Raw genomic sequence first — 20,266 nt, forward strand, 5'->3', positions numbered from 1 at the left:
CATATTAAAACGGGTATGCAACGAACATTGGATGCATTAAGAATCTATAACGATGAAAATGACTTAAGAGCAAATGCAGGAAAAACGAAGGTAGTAATTTTTGGGAAGTATGCAAATAAACCAAGCATTTGCAATGCAACAGGTCAAGCATTTACGAGAGTCCGAGCTATTGACATTGCAAATAACAATGCCTTTTATTTTTGTTTTTAAAACATAAATAAAAGGCATTGTCATTTACAATGCCAATAGCTTAAATTTGCGTAAATACGAGACCTATGGCATCGTTAATGACCATGTCCGCCTCTTTCACTTTTACTTAAGTCTCCCGCAAGCCTACACGAGGTGGACGAGCCCCTTTGCTGCCAACAAACCCACACTGAGAATGAAAACTATGTACTCCCAGCTAAAGCAGCAGTAAGGGAAGGTGGGGTGCTTTCATTGCCCTCTTCGCTGCACTCTTAAATCCCTGTGATTACTGAGCAGCCAAACCTACATCAAGTATCAAGTAATCTAATTTAAGGAATGGTGGCGGGAGGGCTGCGGGCGTGTGCAGGGAAGTTGGAGGAAGGGAGGCAAATGTGGGAAGGGGAGGCAAATGAGAGAGGGGGATGTCAAATTTAACCCCAGCCGGAACAAACGATTCGCGGTTCCCTTTGCGATCATAAAGGCCCCCCAAAATCAAAGAGCTCTGCGGATAGGAAATTAATTCCAGAGCACCCTCCCCTCTCCCCCGTCGCTTGGCAAGCATGGTGGCTGCTTGCAATTCAGCAGATGCCTGGAAGGGGTCCAATATTGCTGCGGAGTACTCTTCGCAGCACAAGTATGTGTTTCACGGGGAGGGGACTGGTACACCCCCCACAGATATGGCTTATTAAACGTTGGTATGATCTTTGACATCCTGGAAAAGAATGGCCCTGATGGCCGCAGAGAGGCAGTTCATTCATGACCGCCCGCTATAGAAATCTCGAGGGGGGGCTCTGTCAGCCTTTGCGTAAGTATTTGGGAAGACCCCGATAATGGAGGATATTTTTCAGTCACACCAGGGCTAGAGGGCACTGCTACTGAGATTCCAATATCACAAGACCTACAGACACTTACGGGTGAGCTCCTCATTGGTCTGACTAACACGAGTCACACAGTTGAACTTACATGCATACACAGGGGTCAACGAGTGATTCTGATTTAATGGCAGTATTACAAGGCACACAGGGGAGTTTCTGCAGAGCTTACTGTACACAATACAGACACAGCGGGTTAGAACGAGGCGCAGCTCCAGCCGAGGCTACCCAACACAAGGCACAGACGGGGGTTTCTTCACAGCTCACAGTAATGGCACAAGACACACAAACAGCAACAGAAACAACAAACACAGGGAGATTCCCACACAGACCAGAACTTGCTGCAGAAAGCCCCCACGCCCCGCCATTGCAGAAAGGCAGCCGCTTGTTTATATTTGCATCGCACAATGCAAAAATTAACACTGAGCTGAGTGAAACAGCTTATATTTGCATTGCGCTTTCACTTTGAGTGAAAGCGCGATGCAAAAATAAACACGGGGCTGAATGAAACAGATGTGTTTACACGTACACTTCCCCTTGAGAAAATAAATTCCTTCACAACAGCCATGAAGCGGATGACCCAGTCCGGATGGGCCGTCCAACAGGGAGACAGGGCGGTAACTAAGAAGCATCCTTTTCAATGGGAAGCCAGCGTTTAGCATAAACGCTGACGCAACCCAATGAAAATGATGGGTGGGTCTTCAAGTCCCCTTCTGAAATCTCCTGATCACATTAGCGCTCGCGGAGCGAGCAGCCCATGCGCGCTGCAATGCTAGGTGAGACCTAACTACAAAACAATGGAGCACGGGCAACCTGAAAACAGCAACAACCACCAAATACAACTACTCAGGGTTTGGATTATGAGCAGTGGGAAATCTACAGCATACACTGTATCCATCGAATCAAAAGCCAAGGCAGTGACGTCTGCCCTTTGTAAATTGAACTCCAAATTAAGCAGGTCAACTGAACCCATCAGAAAAGTTATAAGAGCCAAGCTACTCCCTTCAATTTCATATGGCCAACTAGCATTTCCCTCGGCATCAATTAACTCCATGCAACGTGCCCAACTGCTGCGCATTCAAACAGATTTTTCATATACCTGCTCTTGCCCGGAACACCTTGGTACGTCTCAAATTTCGCCTAAACAAACAGTGTCATTGGTTATCGATTGCCCGTTATTATCGAGAGGTCATCCCCCCCGCCCCCAAACTTAAGGAAGGCAATTTTGAAGGGAATATTTGTGAAAAGCAATAACACATGGGCCAACGGCCTTTTAACTGCTTGCACCGAATTGCAACTGGACTTGTCCAATTGGCAGGATTTTTATTCATCAACACGGAATTTTAAAAACCATTCTAAGAATGCAAGTCAGATTACTTTTCAAGGAAGAGGATATGAAGGAACTAGAGTCTTCTGGCAGTAACATCAGGTTATTAGCTAGTTACTTCCACGATAAATTGAGACAGCCATACCTTGATTCTGCCTTGAATAAGAATTTTGAAGCAAATTTTGGCAGTGAGATTGATGGTATTACCGATAAAAGACACTAATATCAGTTGGAAAAAATTAGAGGCAGACAGCAATTGTAGACTGTGCCATCAGCATGAAGAATCCTTGCCCCACTTGGTTTGCGTATGCCACGGTTTGAATCCTGCCCGTCACACTTTATTGAAACCTTTGTTTTTAAAATATGGAATACGCACCTGTATAGATGCCATGAAATTCCTCTTTAATTTGGAGATTCAATGGAATTGGCAAGGTTAGTGAAATTTGCACATCCGGTGTAAGAAGTATTAAATAATGACTCAGTCAAGGCATGGAGGTAGACCACAGTTGTGACCCAGTGTTCTCCTTTTAATCACTGTTCGCTGCTTACTGTAGTGACTATTAGATTTGTTTAAGTGAAATGCGTACGTTGCAGATATGATTAACAGTTTTTTTTAATAAAATGATCGAGTTTTACTCATGTTTGATAAGTGAAAAGTCCGACCAGTCTTTGTAACAATTTTAATTAATTGAAACAAACAAATCATTTATTCATCATTCATTCAATAGGATTTTTTTTACCCCAAATTAATCTTAATTATGTGAGTGAACATGATTGTGCTATTATCGGTAATTCCACATCAAAGAGGAATTACTGAAATTACTCTGATAACTTCAGCATAATTAAAGTGATTCCCAGGCCTCCCAATCTTTGGATGAAGTATATGCGCTCCGGCCTGTAAAGAAGCCAAGGAAAGACCACTACAAGCTCACACCTGCAGTATACAAATGACAATGCGAACGACAAGTAACAACAAACCACGCGTGGTTCCTCACCTCCTTCAGTCCTCGGAGCTCGATCTCGTTCACGCATTGGATGACCAGGGCAGGAATCCTGGGGGCTGTGGTTGGTGCAAAATCTGCCAGGGACCACTAGGGGGCGAGAGAGAGTTACATGGACAGTGAGTAGGAGGAGCTTATGTATCAGCAGAGGCGGCATCAGGAGAGCTCAACAGGACACTCACGGGGGTTTGTAAGTCCCGGGTCAAAAATGATAGTGACCCACCCTCCCCTCCCCCACCATCAAGTCCTCCCCCGGAGGCTCTAACCTCACCACACGGTAAGTAGTCCAGAAGCCACTAGCCAGCTGTCCTGTGTGGTGTCCTGTGTCTTGCTAATCCTTGCATGTGTGAGCTGGTGCTAGGAATGGTGAGTGCGGATGAGAGAAGGTGATGATGCAATGGGATGTTGGCATGGTTGGGTTTGGGGAATCCAGGCTAGCACAAGGCGTTCAGACTACCCGTAGGAACTTTTGATTATTTTTACAATGCCCAGATGACCCTCATGTTTGCGTGATTGTGAAACGGTTGACTCGTGATGAATGAAGGAATGTGTGATTTGTGTTGACTTTTTATTGTCCACTTCCATTGGTGGTATGAAATAATTGTTTTGTAATTTTGTCTGAATTTCAAATGATTTACTAAACAATATTTTCTAAATAAACAGCTATTAAATAGCATACGAATGCATTGAACGGTGGTCTGTGCATTTTTGGTAGTCTTTGGTCCAGAAGGTAGATATCAGTATTGGCATTTCTTCTTGTTGTTTAACTTTATTAGGCTCAGCCTTACTGATCAGAGCCATACCCCCTTTTGTTATTAGTACAGAGGACCCTTACGGCACATGCTTAAATGTTATCCCTTAAACTGGATGGTAGAACAATCTTCTAACTCTCACTTCTTATTAGAAAGCCGGTGTTCTCACTCACTTCCCAAAACCCTTTAGTAGCATCATACGTTCCTTTTTTAGTTTGCCCACCCTTTACTTACAAACCACCTTACGTCTTGTAAACCCACCCTCCTTTTCCAATTCTTCCAACCGTTCTTTCTCGTCAATGCTTCTCAACCCTTCTGCTTCAATAACCTCAACCTGGCTGTCGTCCCTTTCATCCTGTGGCGTTTTCCTCAATGGGAACGACAATCTGCTTATGCAATCTGCCTTTCTGGTCCTTGCCGCAGTGCATAACACACTCTAGCGGCAGCCTTGCAACCACATAGAAAGACTTGTGATACTCGGACAAGCTTTCTCTAGTCCACTAGATGTTAACAAGTTAGTTGAGTGGTTTGTGATCCGTCTGCACTTCAAACTCTATAAACCTTTGTCCAACCACCAAATGAGAAATCCATTCTGAAGACTCCACAGGTTCAATTATTCATAAGTTTCCAGAGTCTCTTACTTTCTTCAACTCTACAATTTTTTACCTTAACACCACAAGTATTTTCCAGATGCTGTGGACCACTGGATTGGCATTGTCTTTCAAAACAATTCTATGTTGGAAGCCATCCAGACGTTGTCTTTCCAGTAAACACCTACGGGAACTGTTTCGAGACTTTACATTAGACTTCGACACTACTAACAACATCTCAGGGCTGCTGGGATACATCTTAGGTCAGATCACATTGTTAATGTTAATGTTAGTGAAATTTATAAAGCGCGCGTATACCCGGAGGTGTCTTGGCGCTGAACTAGAGTAAGATCCTTTGGACGGGGAAGGTCGGCTAATTTGAGAATAGGCAAGTTTTTAACTGTTTTCTGAAGGAGGAGAGGGACTTCAACCCTCTCAACGATGCAGGAAGAGCATTCCATAATTTTGCCATACAATAGGCCGGGCTCCGACCTCCCCAGCTGGCGGTTCGGATCGGCGGAACCAGCATCAGTCTGGTGTTTGTCGATCTTAGCTGCCTACCTGGATGGTGCCATGAGAAAAGATGTTTCAAAGGTACCCGTCCTGCCCCATTCAAGTATTTATGGGCCAGGCAGAGAGCCTTAAACTTGGAACGTTGGTCTCTCCAACCCAACACAGAAGGTCCCTTTTCAGCCACAACGTTTCCCTTTCCCTAAATTCCAGCAGAACGCTTCTAAAACCTAGCACGGGTACAGGCTCTCTAGTGACCCTCTCTGGTCTGAGGTGGGTGAGCAGCACAAGGGGGAGAGAGCAACATGAGGGGTGGAGTGAGAAGCAGACAGGGTGAAACCAACATGGGCGCAAGGAAGAACCTCAACAGGGAGACTGCATCACGGGGGTGGGAGAAGCAAACAAGGGAAAGAGCAAAGGGAAGGCGGGGACGGGATGGAGTTTGGCGGGAGAGAAGCACATGAGGAAGAGAGCTTAAAAACACATGCACTCTCATAGCGTGCTTAACCAAAAAGTAGTTCCCTAAAAGGAGCAGTGGAAGGATACAAGTCAGCCAATCAAGAGGATGGCAATGAAGTTATGCTTCAAGAGATGGACAAATGCAAGAAGCGGAAAGCAAGCCATCCAATAAAAAGCCAGCACATAAAGCCAACAAACTGTAAGCAATGGGGGAGTGTAGCCTGCTGCACGTTCTCGGTAAGCTCACAACAGGTCTTTAGCAAAACCTAAAAAGGGGGCTATTTTTCCACTATAATTTATTAGGTGTGCTACCTGGTGCAGGTCCAGCAGCAATGCAAGGGGGTGTGAAGGAGTTGCACGTGAACATGACTGTATGTGGGAGTGTATAAGACAATCTACCCAAGTGCAGTTGATGTGTTTACACAATTTCTGTCCCAGGGACTGTGTTTAAAAGGGGAAATAAAGGTTGGGAACCTCACCTGTCCTATCTTCACTGGGATCATCACGGTGCCGGGGGCGCAGATCTTGGGGCAGGCATCCTGGCACTCGGGGTGAATCAGTAATCGACAATCCCGGCACTTCAGCGACATTTTGCCGAACCGTGTTCTCTTGCCGCAGGCCGCACACGTCTCAGCAAGGATCACCTTTGAGGCAGACAAGAAGTTAGAACATGTTACATTACAAGACATTGTGGTGGTGCGAACTGCCATAGGGTGGCGAACTCTATGAGCGAGGATTTTATTAAGTTTCTGAAGTGCACATGCATCAACGAAGACAATAGCGATTCTTTAATTGCTATTATTAAGGAATCGCAATTAAAGAATCGCTGTTGCCTATGCATGTAGGAATCGCAAAAACATTTACGATTTCTACAAATTCCTTAATTGCAACTCGTAAATTGCGAGTCGCAATTAAGGAATTGAGGCCCATAGGAATGAATGGGAATTGCTTGCGCAATTTGCGAGTACCCAATACGCACTCGCAAATTGCTCATGCAGTTTCAAGGGTGCAAGGGCTCCAAAAGGATACTCTGTTGCACCCCTGAAATTACAATTTATCCACATGTTGCACACACACATGCCCCAAGGGCATGTGTGTGTAACATGTGACTTTGAAATATGCAGTTTAGTGCTTTTTTCAAAGGAATCGCAAATTACCACCAACTTTAGATTGACTAATTTGCGGGTCATATTTGCGAAATCGCTACTTTTTTGTTCATTGCATTGCATTTAAGGCATCGCAATTTGGAATTCCTTAAATGCAAATGCAATTTAAGTAATCGCAAATTTAGCGATTCCTTAAATTGCGATTTTTGCATTCGGAAAGTTGCATCCCATATGCAAAAATACCGGTCGTAAAGGGGTGGTTTCTGCGAATCAGCCCGTTATTATACCACATACAAGACATTACCAAACACAAATAAATACTAATTTGGGCAGGTGGTTCTACACTGATAAGTGATAAACTTTATAAGCGTCCAGCTCCCTTTGAAGGGCCGCAGGGCAGACAGGAGATACTGGGCCCCAACCGTGGAGGTTGGGTTAGTTTGCCGCTGGCGTCCTGGGTCTAGCCACACTATGGCTTTGTAAACTGGGCCAAGTACAATCCATCCACCCTTGATTCTCGGGGTACCGATGGAGGGAGTCTCGGGGTTCTCAAGAACTAGTGTGGGGAGCTGAGAACTCGACAGTCGACCATCAGGCACAAGACCAGAGCGTCCAGACCAGACCTTGTCTTTGAAAAAATACAATACATTTAACCTCACAGCAAAATTCAATACTATACCATGGTTTTCATCCTTTACAACGCAACTTTTACCACGCAGTGCCTTTACGACGCAACTTTTACAACGCAAACCATTACAACGCCTTGTGCTGGGGGGCGCTCTAGGATAGGGAATAGATTTCATTTACTATACAACACCTTCCCTACTATTCACGGGGACTGGAGTTGGAATAGTAAATTAAACTATTCACTATCCAGCGCCCCGAAGCACTATGCGTTGTAAAGGTATTTGTTGTAAATACCGCGTTGTAAAAGCATGCATGATAAAAGTATGCGTTGTAACGTCATACATACCTATACCATTCAGTCATTGCAGGATACAGGGCTGCGTTCATCATGAGGTTCTGCCCTCCTCGGTAATCGCCTTCTCTCCTTCCGTTCAGTGTGTGAGGGGGCGGCACGGACAGGGCTCTGGGGCACACACCTTCAGGTTTATACAACTGTGATTGGCAACTCAGGTCAAAGGCCCACAGTTACCTAGGATGTTTTCATTTTTTTCTGGATCCTAAATCTCAACTAGGACACTGCCATTAATGCTCTGCCTAATGGGTGGGATGAACTGTCCAGTAAGGCCATTTCAAGTTGCACCAGGTGTATGGAAGCTAAATGTCATATGTGGCCTGTAGCGGGTATTCACATCACCTACATACATCAGAGACATATTTGTCCCCAGTTAGCACCGCTGCACTCTAGTTACGCTACAGTTTAAAAGCACTGCAGACACATGGCATGAAAAAGGACTTTTTCACAGCAGGAAACCTATTTTTATATATTACATATGTCACCCCTAAAGTGTGGCTTGTATGTCAGCAGGGTCCTTAATATAGAAAAATGGGGCACACCACAGATAGTATGGCCTCACAGCAAAACAATTGTGCAAAAGTCGTTTTCACTGTGTAGGTAAAGCTGCATTACTCAGAAACAGGCCCAAATATAAACAAATATTTTATATACCTAACTGTAAAAGTGCTAGAAAAATTATTTTAAATTATTTATCAAAAGTTCAAAAAAATATAATGTAATGGTGAAAGTAGATGCTTGATGACGTTAGTGGAAAGATAACTTTAACAAAGCGCACTTTATCCTGCCTTAGAGAAAGTCGATTTATTTATTTAGAAATGTATAAAGCGCACAGCTACCCCCAACAGGAATGTCCTGGCGCTATGGCAGAGGAAGGACCCAGAAGGGGTCTAGGGGCTGGAAAATAGCCAGGTCTTTAGGGTACGTGGGAATATTGCTTCAGACTTAGCTATACGCAGAGATAGGGGGAGGCGGTTGCAGACTTTGGCAGTGGTCACTGCAAAGGCTCTGCCACCTATTCTGGACCGACGAAAGCGGGGGGGGGGGTCACCAGAAGGGGATGTATGACATTACAACGCATGCTTTTACCACGCATGCCTTTACAACGCAGCTTTTACAACGCATGCTGTTACAACGCATAGCGCTTAGGTGTGCTGGATAGTGAATAGCTTAATTTACTATTCCAACTCCAGTCCCCGTGGATAGTAGGGAAGGTGTTGGATAGTAAATTATATCTATTCCCTATCCTAGAGCGCCCCCAGCACAATGCGTTGTAATGACATGCGTTGTAATAGTTGCGTCGTAAAGGCACTGCGTGGTAAAAGTTGCGTTGTAAAGGATATTTCCCCTAGAAGGCGAAGGTGGTTAGATCTGAGAGAGCGAGTGAGTTGAGAGAGCTTGAGTCGAGCTCTAAGGTAGGCAGGGCCACGTCCTTTGAAAGTCCTGAAAGCAGCCGAGAGCCTTGAATTGAATTTGTTTGATCACGGGAAGCCAGCCGAGCTTCCTCCAATGGGGTGTGATCTAATGGTGATATGGAATTTTACACATCAGTCTCGCTGCTGCTTTCTGAATCAGCTGAAGGCGTCTGATCAGATAGCCTGGCGCCACAAGATAAAGACTATTTTCATAGGTCTGGTGGGACCCCAGGGGAAGAAAGTGGAGGATTTAACGAAGCATGTGAAGTTTGCCAAAGCAAGAAGACACCCGACTAATTTGAGATTTGAAGGACAGCTCATTATCGAACTGGAAACCAAGGTTCCCAGCCGAGTCCACAAGTTTGGGAGGTGGGTTCAGCTCTGATGGCCACCAAAGCAACGGGGATGGGGAGCTTTTTCGTTTAAAGAAAAGGACCTCGGTTTTGTCCGAGTTGAGCTTGAGAGTATTTAATGACATCCCTGAAGAGATGTGGCACGTGCAGTCTCTAAAATTTGCCAAAGAGGCCTCGGAGCGATCATCAAAGGAAAACACCAGTTGCGTGTCGTCGGCATATGCGATCACTCTCACCCCACAGGATTCTACCAGTGCCGCCAGGGAACGAAGGTAGACATTAAAGAAGAAGGGGCTCAAAGCAGAGACCTGGGGGACCGCACAACTCAAGGGTTTCTCATCAGAGACAAAAGGGTGGAGAGAGACTTGTTGAGTCTGGCCGCTAAGGTAAGACCGAATCCAAGACAGGGGAGTGTCTTGGATCCCTGCGTTATACAGTCTCTGTCGGAGGATGGAATGAGAGACCGTATTGAATGCCGCAGACAGGTCAAGAAGCACCAACATGGCTGCTTTGCCTGAATCCACGCATTCCGGGACAGTCTCTGAGACTTCTAGGAGGGCGGTCTCAGTACTGTAGCCAGATCGAAACCCGCACTGAGAGTCATGAAAAAGATGTCGAGATTCCAGATAGCTGGAAAGTTGTTCCTCAGCTGATTTTCCCAAGACTTTAGCTGGCGCTGGTAAAAGGGAAATAGGTTGGTAGTTTTTTGTAGACTGCAGGGTCTGCATCAGATGTTTAGAAAATAGGCACTAGTAAGGCCTGTTTCCAGGCTGTGTGGAAGGTACCAGTGCAAAGAGAGGCCTTCCAGATATGGTTCAGTAGATAAATAATGGGAGGTGCTAGAATACTGAAGAACTGAGCCGGGCAGGGATCCGTAGGAGAGCCGGATTTGCATGATAGGAGTTTCTGACACGAGGTATCGATAGAGATAGGGTCGAAGGTGGTCAGCGCGTCGCTGTTAACCGCCCCAGTGTCAGGGATCGGGGCAAACGTAGTGTATATATCCCAAATTTTGTAATGGAAAAAAAAATCAGATAGCCCATTGAGTTTAGAACTAGTTTTCCTCTCAGCGCAAATCTAGATGCCTAATGCACATCCCAGGCTAACAACCCTGCTCCCAGGGGACAAGAGCCTGGCCTCTGGGCTGATGCAGGCGGGTTTTGTCAACAACTAGTCACTTGACAGGCATTAGCAATACGGCAGGCAGACCGGAATAAATGGTAGAACACTGGACCGTCTTCATGCTTCTTTTTGCTCCCTGATGTCAAATATGGCAGGCAGGAAATGCTCTCATTAATATAGCCTTATAGCCCGCCGTAGAGGGCTATACCGGCTATTAAAGGCCCTCTCCAGCGTTAAAGGCCCCGAGCCGAAGGCGAGGGCCTTTAACAAGGGAGAGGGCCTTTAATAGCCGGTATAGCCCAGCTACGAAGGGCTATAAGGCTATTAGAACATTCTGCCACTAGAGGGCAGAATGTTCCAACAAAAAAGAACAAAGCCTTATGGGAGCGTGAGAGGATTGGAATCCCCTCAGGGTCCCTGAAGCCTTTGAACAAAGAATCCTTGGAATGTTGGAGCTCCAGGCTTATACCAGCCATTATGAGCCCGGAGCACTCCATTGTTTTCAATGGAGCTCCCAACATTCCAATGTTCTAATACCCATTAATTCCCCAATCCATCCTAGACGTTCTAGCTTCAGCCCCAGCAGGAAGGAAAACTGGTTTGGATGCTGACAGCAGGAATGGCACATCACCTAAATAGGTCTGTGGCTGGGGGGGCGGGGCCATTGCTCCTCTAGAGGAAGGATGGCAATATCCATTTTGGTTTTAAGGCTTCTGGGGATTTTTGTAGTACACCAAGTGATGAAAAAGGAAGTGGGGATACTGCGAGAGAGTAGTCCGGATTGAGTGTAGGAAATCCTCCAATCTCTGGCTACCGCTCAGGATAGGGCAGGCACCTCACCGCCACCTCCTCAGAACGCTCCTAGACCTGGGAAGAAGATACCTCTCACTCTCAGACTCTGCCTGAAAGAAGACAGAAGAACCGTGGACTTCTGACACCTGCTGGCACCCACAAATTGGAAGTGCTTTCCACTGTGCACGTGGACGACCTCCTGTTGCCTGTCACAAGGACTCTGAAAAGCCACAATTGACCACTATAAGCTGGGCCCTGCAGGAACCCTGGCTAGGAGGAGGCATGGTGCCTAGAAGTCAGCAATGAGGAGCTAAGGGCTGCAGGAGTGATCAGGAGGACGTTTTCTAGAAGTTGGAGAAAAGTGGTACTTAATCATTGTTTCCACCTCTGGAAGATCAGGACAAGTTCCTGTGACTGCCCCAGGGTGGGTGCGCCCTCTGCAGGCAGGAAAACGAAGTGATAGCCGCTCACAGCTTTTCACCATGCTGCAAGCTGATTCAGCTGGATGCACCTCACTGTAGAAATATCTGGCCTGATGGAGCTCTGCCTGGTTACCGCTTCCTGCCTTGTCCTGCTGCTGTATTTTGACATCCAAAAAGGGGACTACGTACGAAACTGAAATCTTGAACTGGGACAAAGCGTTGAATCTATCCCAGCCGCAGAGTGAAAATGCATTCACCAAACATCACTACCATAGTGAGCCCTAATGGATGCCAGGAGACCAGAGTGGTTAAAGGACTTCATACATTTGATAACTTGGATTCTAATCTTGTATGTTTGTAATTTCTTTCATGCTCCCCAACATGCACAAGAAGCTTCTATATCATGCTAAGGTGAGTACTTCAATAGGAGTGAGTGGCGGCTTTCATTTTGAGTTTCAAATGCTCACACTTAGCGTCTTTTTTTATTAACTGAGCATTTACGATTAATATAAAAAAATGTAATTACCATTTTGATTGCAGCTTCTTTGACTCTGATGAGAGTCTGATAGTCTGCAAGAAGCATCTCATGAATACAATTGTAAGAGGATAGTACAACAGAAGAGAGCATGAAAAGGAGGAAGGGCTGAGAGGAGGATGGAGGAACGGATAAGAAAGAAGGATAGAAAGAAAGAAGGTATGATAGGGATTGATGAACATAATACATAAACGGAAATAAAGAGAAAAGAAAGACAAAAAGGAGGGAAGGAAGCAAATTTCATATTTCCTCAGGGGAGCAGAATTCCCCTGAATGACGACTGAACTGGCCTGGTAGAGCACTGCCATCCAGGGTGTGGCTCAAGGTTGAGGGTATATTATTTTTTTAGCTACTCCCGCGATCTAGTCTTCTGGTGAGAGGCACGACCAGCCATTTGCTGCATCAGTCGGGGGGCTCTACATCAGAGCGGTGACTACTGGAAAATGTGAAGCGGCTCTATAGGCAGGAGTGCTTTTCAGTTCCTCCAAGAGTCAATTTGATGTCCTCACCTTGGCTCTTGTACCCAATCATGTGGTCAGTTTTAGGCACAGGTATTCAGAAACTGATGCGGGGGTGATTGTTTAGGAACTACCACAGGGGTTGAAATCGACAAGGGACTTTGGTACGATCAATACGTTGGGGGAAGCGCAACACTTCGAAATGGACACCTTCTAGATGATCATCGGTCTGGTAGCTCCCGGGCATTCTGTTGTGTCCTTGTACTTGGAGAATTTGCTCCTCAGCATCTAGATGCCTCACGTGCATCGGAGGATTTTAAGGTTTACCTTTCTCCTTTTTCGCTTTCAATTCATGGTCCTTGCCTTCCTCCTCAAGGGTGTTAATGAAAGACGGTTCCAGTAGGCGGGCTCCTTCGCTACATGGGAATTGCTACGTACATTATTAGTGACGGGGAATATCCCTTTCGAATATTAAATAGCAAACATAACGCAAAAAAGGATGATTTTACTCCAAGTTATAGTTTTCATTTCAGCTGATTGAAAGCTCATTGATTCAAGCGTTCAAGTGTGAATGCAAAAGCCAGGTATCTTAGTGTGCGGCCCTAGACTTCTGCCAGGCCTTGAAGCATCTTACCATCAATACTATTCGAGGATTGAATTTCTCTTGAATGGAGCAAGGGTTGCTTTTTAATTCATCCTTTGATTTAGTTGTGTGGCCAGGAAATATACTTGCTAATGACTGAAACCATCAAAGCAGGTAGTGTATTATAAGGAGTTGAGGTGCTTGGAGAAAAGGAGGGAACCAAGACGCCCACGGGTAAATGCAGCGCTCTATAAATATTAAAAATAAATAAATAAATAAATAAATAAACCCTGTTTAAAAAATATGAAAAGTATGAGGAGAACACTGAAAGACGATCCTTAGAAATGAAAGCCACCGCTGGACATATTGCTTTGATTGTGCATCAAATCATTGCCTTTTCACACCGGGCTCTTGTACTAACATTTCTTTATAACACAGAGAAATCTGCTGTTCTGACATTTAAATTCGCTTTAGCAGCGGTTCAGTGTTTGGCTTGAAGCCACTCAGTATTAATTGCAAATGTTGGAAACCTCGAGCGTGCCACGCAAGGGAAACACAAGAGAGAAATAAAAAATCATAGTTGCGGAGATCTGAACTTAGACGCCTGTAATTAACTTCCTACAAACAAGCACGTGCTCGCCTCATGCTAAAAGTGGGAGTGGTGGGGGGAGGGGGGGGAGGGGAATGTGATTGCTCACAAAGTGTTTCCCTTGTGGGAGCGAGCCAGGGGCACCATGTGTTTGTAAGTTAATTACAAACATATGGTGTCAAGCTTGCTCCCGCAAGGGAATCGCCAAACGTGCACGCGTTGCCATTGAAGGCAATGGAACGCGTGCACGATTTTGGCTGAAAAGCCGAAGCGATTGCTAAAGGTCTTTTGCGTATGCAACGCATGCGTGCTGCATAGGCGAGACCTAAAAATGAGTGTGTCCTACTGTTACGATACTGGTGCATGTGTAAAGCTCTCAGATACCCGATGTCTCGCGTAAGGTTCGCGCTATATAAAACTCTAAAAAAAAAAAATGTAAAAAAACACTATGCCACACAGGGTGACAATCTTATTTCCTTGACAAAAAGATTTTTGTTGGATCTTAAACTGGACAAGAAATTTCTGTGTGGACTTAATATGAGTAACTCCTATTTTTATGATAAAAATACACGTGCAACTTTCTTACATTAAAGGGATCCATGGTGTATATGTAAGACCGGCAAATGAGTTTCATACTAAATACATATCATAAGCACTCCTTAAAGCCTGAAAATGTCTAATCAAGTAGCCTTCCTGTATTAAAATGTGTGGATAACATATGTACTGATACATTTCATTCTAGAACATAGCGTGCCATTGATGGAAAATATGTAATCTCCATTTTACCACTGGCTGGAGATGTTGGTTTTAGAATACAACATAACAGATGAAGTAGGTCCATTTTTAAGGCCCTACCAATATCAGACTGCACACCATAGGATACGTCGGAGTATGAACATTTGATGCTGCCCCAGCACATTGCAAAGATAGCCCCAACAGCTTACTTGATAAATGAGATGGAATGACAGAGCCTTGGAGTTCAGCAGTCAGAGCAGAGTTCACTGTATGATTCACAAGCCAGAACCTCACATTTTGCTGTTTAGATGACCACTTCAGAAGAAGTCGAAAACATGACCTATTTTTCTTGCACTATATATTTTGAGACAGGAATGTCCCCTGCATGTTAAACAGAAGTATACCTTAGCCCGAGAGCATATGAAACTGGTATCATGACTTTTTGTTTTGCCTTGGTACCATGTTAATGTAGCGTTTGCGCAGAGGCCAAGACCTATATGTAAGGTCCATACCCTATTCTGTGACCTAGAAGGACACACCAACCACGCCCCTGATGGCAGGCATAGGACTAATGTCCACGCCCCGGGTAAGTCACAAAGCGGTGGTGGCATTGTGTAAAGTTTTTGAAACTCAGTGTGAGCAGAGCTCTTTCTGTGAATCAGGGAGAGTGCTGTCTACAGATCTTTCATGTAAAGTTCTGCTGTTCCAAGAGCACCAGATACTCGCACAGACATTTTGTGCGTGTGTTGAGTGCACGTATGTGCAGTTAGCGTGTAGCACATATATGGTAGTAGGACTCTTTATGTGGTCTCAGTACTGGGACACGTGGGATGCGTTTTGGATGGCCCATGGTTTAGCGTGGCACAAGATGGAGGGTGGCTGCAGATTCCCCATATGTTGATTGCATTCCTGTGGCTGGTTGGTGGAAATCCAGCCTTTGAAGTGAGGAAGGGCGGAGACCAGGCTCCCCACAGACATTCTATGTGGAGCTTGTTACCAAAGAGCTGATAAATGTGGGATCCAAATGACCCCACTGTGCCCCAGTCCCATGTTGTCATTGACCAATGACCACAATGGTCTGTAGAGTAATCAAAGAACTTCTGTGAAACCACTGCATGTCTCCCAGCAGAGATGCAACACCACCTGAAGAAGAGTGTAGTAACCATCCTGCTGAGAGAGGGAAGGAGAGTGCCTTCCCTACAGGGGGAGCAGCTGCTCAGGAGGACAAGCCCAGCGTGGTCCCAACGTGAGGAAGAACCAGCGGAGCCAGACACCGGAAAGGAAGCAAAGACAGGATAGCAGTATGTGTGCAGGGGCCATCGCTCTCCGCAAGCAACTCTTACCGTGAACTACGCTAAAACTTCGAATTGCCAAGCACTGGCATGCTATCGGCATCCTGCCATGTGCCTAAAAGACGGGTGCTGCTCCTATCGGAGTGGTTTATTCCTCATTGCCACTGATGAGGAAGCTTTGATCAGTCCAAAGGCTTCAACTGTTGAAGACAATCACCAACTGGTGACTGGTTAAAGGTCACACCTGCTCATTTGAGTGCTCCAGATGCACCTGTCCTGGGAAGGCTACTACTGGAGAAGGTGAGAACCGCTGTTGGATTTGGCCAAACCAATTCCACCCGCGGTTCACGTGAGGACACTGATGCGGCACATGCAGTGCAAGAGCTATCACCGCAAACGTGCTGAATGCAACCACAATCAGTGCTGCCTCTTCAGCAGCGCAGGTGACCACCGGGCCCACCTGTGAGCGGAACAAGAGACCGAGCAGCAGAAGGCTTTCTACAGTACTTAGACTTTTACAAAGAGAACTTGAACAGGTGAAGCAAACTGAACTCTTCTGGCTGTTGAAACATTGAAGAACTTTTAAGTGAACTGCACCAGAGCCTAACCCATGCCTTAACCTCCTTAGTGCCGGGACACTCCTTGGAGTAGCCGTGTGCTTGTATAAATACCCTATAACATTAACATTAACATTAGACCCATGCTATGTACATGGGGGTAGAACCATCAGGAAACTGCGGATAGTGGCGGGAGGGTACCAAAGGGGTACAGCACCTCACTGAATATCACAAACAGGATTTCAACACCATAGCCGGGAACCTTGTGTGCGCGGTGCAAATAAGGTACTTTCCTTTCATTAAAATATAAGCTATCGACTGGACAATACCTTATAGTGTCTATTGGTTCCGCCTGAGCCTGGTGCCTGCCTATAACCGTGCACGTGGGACGGTAATGGCGGGAGCCTCGGCCTCCGAGGGATGGAAGGTGGGTGCTGGGGAGAGTTCAGTACCTCATGATTCAACGCACACTGTATCGTCAAACGATTGAATTGTACAGTATGTAGTTTTCCTGCAAGATTAAAATTACTTTCCTGAGACACAACCACTGGCTGGACACTGAAGTTATTGTATGTTGGTAGCTTGCAGAGTTCTGAACTCTTAACCCCCCCCCACCCTCCACTGCCTCCTTAAGAAGCCTTTGCCTGCTCAACCTCAAATGACATCGTTGATGAGCACACTTATGCCATTTGAGATGGTATCAGGGATTTAATCAATCAGGTCATTTACCATATCGCAAGTTATGTCATATATGAGGTCATAAGCAATTCATCATTTTGGTTCATAACAGCACGTCAATTTTGTTTTTTTTCCAGTTGATTTCAGAGGTTTTTCTAAATACATTGAGGTGTTACAAGTAATCTAAACATATCTTTACTTATAGCTTTGTTTTTTTAGTAACTTTCTGAGGTTTTTTACAGGCGGCCAACAATCAATAGACCTCTTCCAGCGAGGCTCTACACCCAACCCGCTGCCGGCAGCCAACCACCAGCCAACAATGAGGCTCTGGATCAAACCCAATGGAGACGATCAACAACCACTAGACAACCTCCAGCGAGGCTCCAACCCACTACAGGCGGCCAACAACCAATAGACAGCTTTCAGCGAGGCTCTACACCCAACCCGCTGCTGGCAGCCATTAACCACTAAACAGCATCCGGCAAGGATATACATCCAGCCCTCTACTGGCAGCCAGCCCACATGGCACTTAGGTTAAATTAATTTATTTATATATTATTATTAGTAATCTTAAATTGAACCTTTTTTGATTTTGCTTCAGGGTCTGAAACTGAACGTTTGAAAAATCTTGAGTATTTTTTATTACAACTTTTTGCAATTCCTGTCTGCAGTGGGACAACTTCATGAGGCTAGCAAAGAACTGCTGTGGTATTTTTTGAGGAGAATTTACAGTTTTCTTCGCCCAGATATATTATGTTTTATGCTCTTTGTGCAGCAGCAGATTAAAAATATCATCAGCTTAGGATCAATTTCTTCGTCCTGGGCTTGCAGGACTTCAAGAGGGACAGCTTCTTCCTCCTCACCCTCTTCTAGTCACCTCTGCTGTACTTCAGGGAAAACTCCTTGAGATGAAATACTCACAGATGCATCATCACCCCTGAGCGGCCATGTTGCTCAAAGTGCGGGTGAGTTTTGTTGTAAATATTTACCCGCTTCTCACCTCAAGGGTTGTGGAACTATTTCCACGAGAGGAACTTTCTAAGTGATCACTCCGTTTTGAAGTGTTTGTAGGTTTACTTATATCTTCATCTTGAATCTCTGTTGATGGAGGTTGTGAACTAAAGCCGGCTCTTCCTTGCCTCCACTGGCGCGGTCGTTGAGGCACTGTCCGGCACCACTGTGACTATCCTTCGCCCTTCAGAGTTGGATACAGGTCAGTGGCTGCACAACGATTGGGTCCCGGTCTCTTAAGGATTAGAACTTGTTTTTTGAAGTCACTTTGGTGTGTTACTAATCACAACGTTCCATTCTGTTTTGGGCGTTTAAGGATAGATGGATCCACCAATGGACATTGTACTTCCAGCCCGCAGGTCTTTTTCAGGGTTCGGAAACTCTTGCGCTATCACGGAGGGACTTCCTTTACAAGTTCTGCAAAATCCTCGACTTTTCAAAAAGTAGAGTGTGATAGGGGCACATATTGTTCTAAGTGTTCTCAGAGTCTACATGACAATATCATATAAGAAAAGTTATCGTTGTAGAGATATATTTTAATTGCCATTCAAGGCTCGCGGTTCCTGGCACCAGGACCATGAATCCAGGGCATGCCGCACTCACCCATGCGTATTTTGCAGGGTCCATGAAGGATCCGTAAATCTTTATGGACCATTGCAGAGGTTTGGTTGGTTTCTGAGCATGTATTCGTCCAGGTTCAAATAGTCCTTGGTTATCTGGCACCGTTTGCAGGACTCCTCCCTCATTCACATTCCTGCAGCACAGGAGACTCTACAGTTTTCTGGCTGTGGTTTATGTTTTTTGTGTGAACCAAAACTTCTTGTACACTTGCAATGGCTTCTGGCAAGAAGAATAGGAGAAGAAAAATCCAGGTGATAAAAGACAATAAGAAAATGAATAACTGGATGATGTTCACGCTGATGGTTCAAAATCGCCCCCAGAATCCATCGTTAGGGAATTTCTCAGCATTGCAACTGGTAAAAACAAAATGTCCTCAAGGTATGAGACTTGTTCTTTCTGCCAGAAGAAGCTAAGCAGGGTCAACCAAGGGAAACAGAGCAATGGACCCTCATCAGTGCACAAGCATCTTAATGCTTAGCATAAACAGAAGGTTAATGCTGAGAAGAGGAAGAGAAACACAGAAAAGGTGAGTACATCTTCAGCACTGCAACCATGCAATCCATCCTGGAGAGAAGTTGCCTGAAGATTCTTGCAGGAAAAATTAAACTATGTGAGACTGCACTGCTTGGTTTGTCACAAAGCCATCTCTTGCGGTGAGTGAAGCAGCACGGCTTGCAAAACTGAAGCCCTTCTACATCCTAGACATGAAAAGACTATTTTATTTAGCACAGTTGGCAGGAGACCCTGGTCTACAGATAGGACTTCCCTTTTTATTTTTTGAAAGGTTTCGCCCATCCATGAGCTAGCTTCATGGTCACCAGTGCAGACTCAGAGTTCTATGGGCCTCAAGGGCAAGCGTCACAGCCGGGTACCATTGGATATAGGACAACTTTATTGGATCCATACCACATCCGCGATTCCGGAAGCATGTCTACGAGTCCCATGATACATTCGGATGTGCTATGGAACTCGCGCCCATGGTTCCGGAATCGCAGCTGTGGTATGGCTCCGTGAAGCTTCCCCTGGGTTTGCAGTACCCAGCTGTGTTGAAGCTTGCCCTGGGTTTGCAGTACCCGGCTGTGGTGAAGCTTGCCATGGGTTTGCAGTACCCGGCTGTGGTGAAGCTTGCCCTGGGTTTGCAGTACCCAGCTGTGGTGAAGCTTGCCCTGGGTTTGCAGTACCCAGCTGTGGTGAAGCTTGCCCTGGGTTTGCAGTACCCAGCTGTGGTGAAGCTTGCCCTGGGTTTGCAGTACCCAGCTGTGGTGAAGCTTGCCCTGGGTTTGCAGTACCCAGCTGTGGTGAGGCTTGCCCTGGGTTTGCA

General features: G+C 45.6%; 1 protein-coding gene across 3 annotated transcripts in view; it reads right to left on the reverse strand.

The window, feature by feature from the left end:
- Window positions 1-20,266, reverse strand: part of LOC144824386 (rac GTPase-activating protein 1-like) — a 247,063-nt gene that overhangs the window by 67,980 nt on the left and 158,817 nt on the right. For all 3 annotated transcript variants that reach the window (XM_078683497.1, XM_078683498.1, XM_078683496.1), the window contains exons 10-11: window positions 6,177-6,341; window positions 3,381-3,476 (exon numbers count right to left, since the gene is read on the reverse strand). In XM_078683497.1, coding sequence (XP_078539623.1) covers window positions 3,381-3,476; window positions 6,177-6,341 — 261 coding nt within the window. The remainder of the gene's footprint in view (window positions 1-3,380; window positions 3,477-6,176; window positions 6,342-20,266) is intronic.

The sequence above is a fragment of the Lissotriton helveticus genome, chromosome 3_1 (assembly GCF_964261635.1).
Source record: "Lissotriton helveticus chromosome 3_1, aLisHel1.1, whole genome shotgun sequence".
NCBI lineage: Eukaryota > Metazoa > Chordata > Amphibia > Caudata > Salamandridae > Lissotriton > Lissotriton helveticus.